The sequence below is a fragment of the Colobus angolensis genome, unplaced genomic scaffold (assembly GCF_000951035.1).
Source record: "Colobus angolensis palliatus isolate OR3802 unplaced genomic scaffold, Cang.pa_1.0 Scaffold39, whole genome shotgun sequence".
NCBI classification, from domain to species: Eukaryota; Metazoa; Chordata; class Mammalia; order Primates; family Cercopithecidae; genus Colobus; species Colobus angolensis.
Genome location: NW_012117265.1, coordinates 2430294 through 2432951, shown reverse-complemented (window position 1 = coordinate 2432951; position 2658 = coordinate 2430294). Strand labels below are relative to the sequence as shown.

Genomic DNA, 2658 nt, shown 5'->3' with positions numbered 1-2658 from the left:
TGGTCTCGATCTCCTGACCTCGTGATCCGCCCGCCTTGGCCTCCCAAAGTGCTAGGATTGCAGGCGTGAGCCACTGCGCCAGGCCAATATTATTTATTTTTTATTTATTTATTTTTTGAGACAAAGTCTCACTCTGTTCCCCAGGCTGGAGTGGAGTGGCAGGATCGCGGCTCACTGCAACCTTCACCTCCTGGGTTCAGGTGATTCTCCTGCCTCAGCCTCCCGAGTAGCTGGGATTACAGGCCTGTACCACCACACCCGGCTAATTTTTATATTTTTCTGAGAGACAGGGTTTCACCGTGTTGGCCAGGCTGGTCTTGAACTCCTGACCTCAGGTGATCCACCCGCCTCAGTCTGCCAAAGTGCTAGGATTACAGGCGTGAGCCACCGCGCCCAACAGAGGAGATAATATTAATAGTTGTGTTCACTTAGCAAAGAAGAGCTTATGATGTGCCATTTGCTTTATCAGTTTTATTCTTTTAAGCCTCATAGCAGCCCTTAGCTGGGCATGGTGGCACATGCCTGTAATCCCAGCTACTTGGGAGGCTTAGGGAGGAGAATCGCTAGGAAGTGGTGGGTACTAGCATTCTCCCCATTTTGCAGAAGGGGAAACTGAGGTATAGAGGGGTTAAGCCACACAACTGAGGTTACACTGCTATAAAGTGATGGAACTGGGGTTTGAATCTAGGCTCTCTGGTCCCCAATTTAGCAGAGAGGAAGGCAGGAGAAGGGAAGACCAGGACAGGTGGGTGTGGGTGGAGGCAGGATGAGAGGAGACCTTGGGCAGAGTCTCAGGCTCAGAATATGAAGAAACCCTAGATCCTGAAACCCCAAATCACCCACTTCTGTGTTTCTTCTTCCATTGACAAAGAAAACGATGCCAGAAGAAGACCCGGCCACCTTGGATAATCACTCAGGCACCACTGCCACCCCCAGCAACTCTAGGACCCGGAAGAGACCCACTTCTACGTCCTCCTCGCCTGAGATCCCCGAATTCAGCACTTTCCGGGCCTGCCAGTGAGGCTGAGGACTGGGGGCCCCCTCCTGTCTCCAGGCATTCGGGGGCCTGAGGTCCTTCCAGCTACTTCTGGGGGGGCTCTGTCGGCTGCTGTCTCAGGGAATTGCCCAGAGGAAAGGAAGGGGATTTTCATCACAGAGGAGTGGGACAGGGAACAGAGGCATGGGCCTGGCACAGGACAGACAACAGGAAGTTCCCCTCTCTACCTTCAGCTCCTCAGGACCACCAGAGAAGATGTCAGGGCCCCTTCTTGTCCCCCAGCTGGGCCATAAGAGGTCTCAGGTCTCTGCACACCCCTGGAATTCCTCCCTTCCCTGCTGGGTTTTTGAGCATAGGGTGCCCTTGGGTGTGTTTTGTGTCTGCCTGCTGGCTTGCTTAAGTTATTAATTATAACACGGGTCAAGGGGTTCCCGGGCCTCTGGAGTGGAATTCTTCAAGCTGGGGACCTCTGGATCCCATGGTTGGATGGCTGGGGGGTGGGGCATGCCTGAATTCACCAAATTTGAAGCATCTCTGGGGGCAGTCAGGGTGGTGTATGCGGAAACTCCTGGGGGTGTGGGGAGTGAAGCAGTGCCATGCCGGGGTCTCTGCAACGGTACTTGGATTAGAGGGTTTAGGAGGTGGAATGACGGGGGCATAGGGGCGGAGGGACATGAAGGAGAATGAGGGCCCCTCGCAGTGGTTCACACCTATAATTCCAGCACTTTGGGAGGCCGAGGCGGGAGGATTGCTTGAGCCCAGGAGGTCGAGGCTGCAGTAAGCTGTGATGGCACCACTGCACTCCAGCCTGGGCAACACAGTGAGACCCTGTCTAAAAAAACAAAAGGGGCCGTGCACAGTGGCTCATGCTTGTAGTCCCAGCACTTTGGGAGACCGAGACAGGCAGATCACCTGAAGTCAGGAGTTGAAGACCAGCCTGACCAACATGGTGAAACCCCGTCTCTACTAAAAATAAAAATATTGCTGGGCGTGGTAAAGCATGCCTGTAGTACCAGCTACTCGGGAGGCTGAGGCAGGAGAATCACTTGAACCCAGGAGGTGGACATTGCAGTGAGCCGAGATGGAGCCATTGCATTGCAGCCTGGGCGACAGAGCGCGACTCCGTCTCAAAAAAAAAAAAAAAAGAATGAGGCGTAAATGAGGTCTAGGGAAGAGTTAAAGCTGGGGTGCTGGGAAGTGGCCCAAGCCCACTGTATCGCCCAAAAGGGATGGAGTCACCCAAAATGAAGGGGGATGCGGAGAGAAGACGGGTTCGTGTTGCGGGAGAGGGGCCCTGCGCCTGGTCCGGCGGGACTCAGCAATGTTGGAGGAGGGGCGCAGAGGGGAGGAGGTCAAAGGATTTCTTGTGCGAAAGGAGACAAACATTAAGGATTAAGAAGGGAGTGTGGGCAGAGATGATGGGGAAGGGAGGAGGAGCGGTCGAATGTCGGGGAGGGGGTCCTTTCAAACGGACTCAGGTTGCTCCTGGAAGCCAGGGCTGATCGGAAATGGTCGGTGCGCGGGGCCGGGGTAGACGGCGTGGGGTAAGAGGTTGGGGCCACGGGGTGGGGGCGTGTCCCGGGCGCTGGCCACGCCCTTTTCCCCGCCCGTCCCCAGAGAGGGGCGCCTGACAAAGCGAGTCCGGGTGGGAGGGCGCGGGC

At 55.6% G+C, this 2658-nt stretch overlaps 1 protein-coding gene across 1 annotated transcript in view; it reads left to right on the top strand.

The window, feature by feature from the left end:
- LOC105520854 (chromosome unknown open reading frame, human C19orf38) overlaps window positions 1-1427 on the top strand; it is a 33166-nt gene extending 31739 nt beyond the window's left edge. Inside the window, exon 8 of the mRNA XM_011954832.1 lies at window positions 872-1427. Coding sequence (XP_011810222.1) covers window positions 872-1021 — 150 coding nt within the window. The 3' untranslated portion in view covers window positions 1022-1427. The remainder of the gene's footprint in view (window positions 1-871) is intronic.
- The last annotated feature ends 1231 nt before the right edge of the window (window positions 1428-2658 follow it).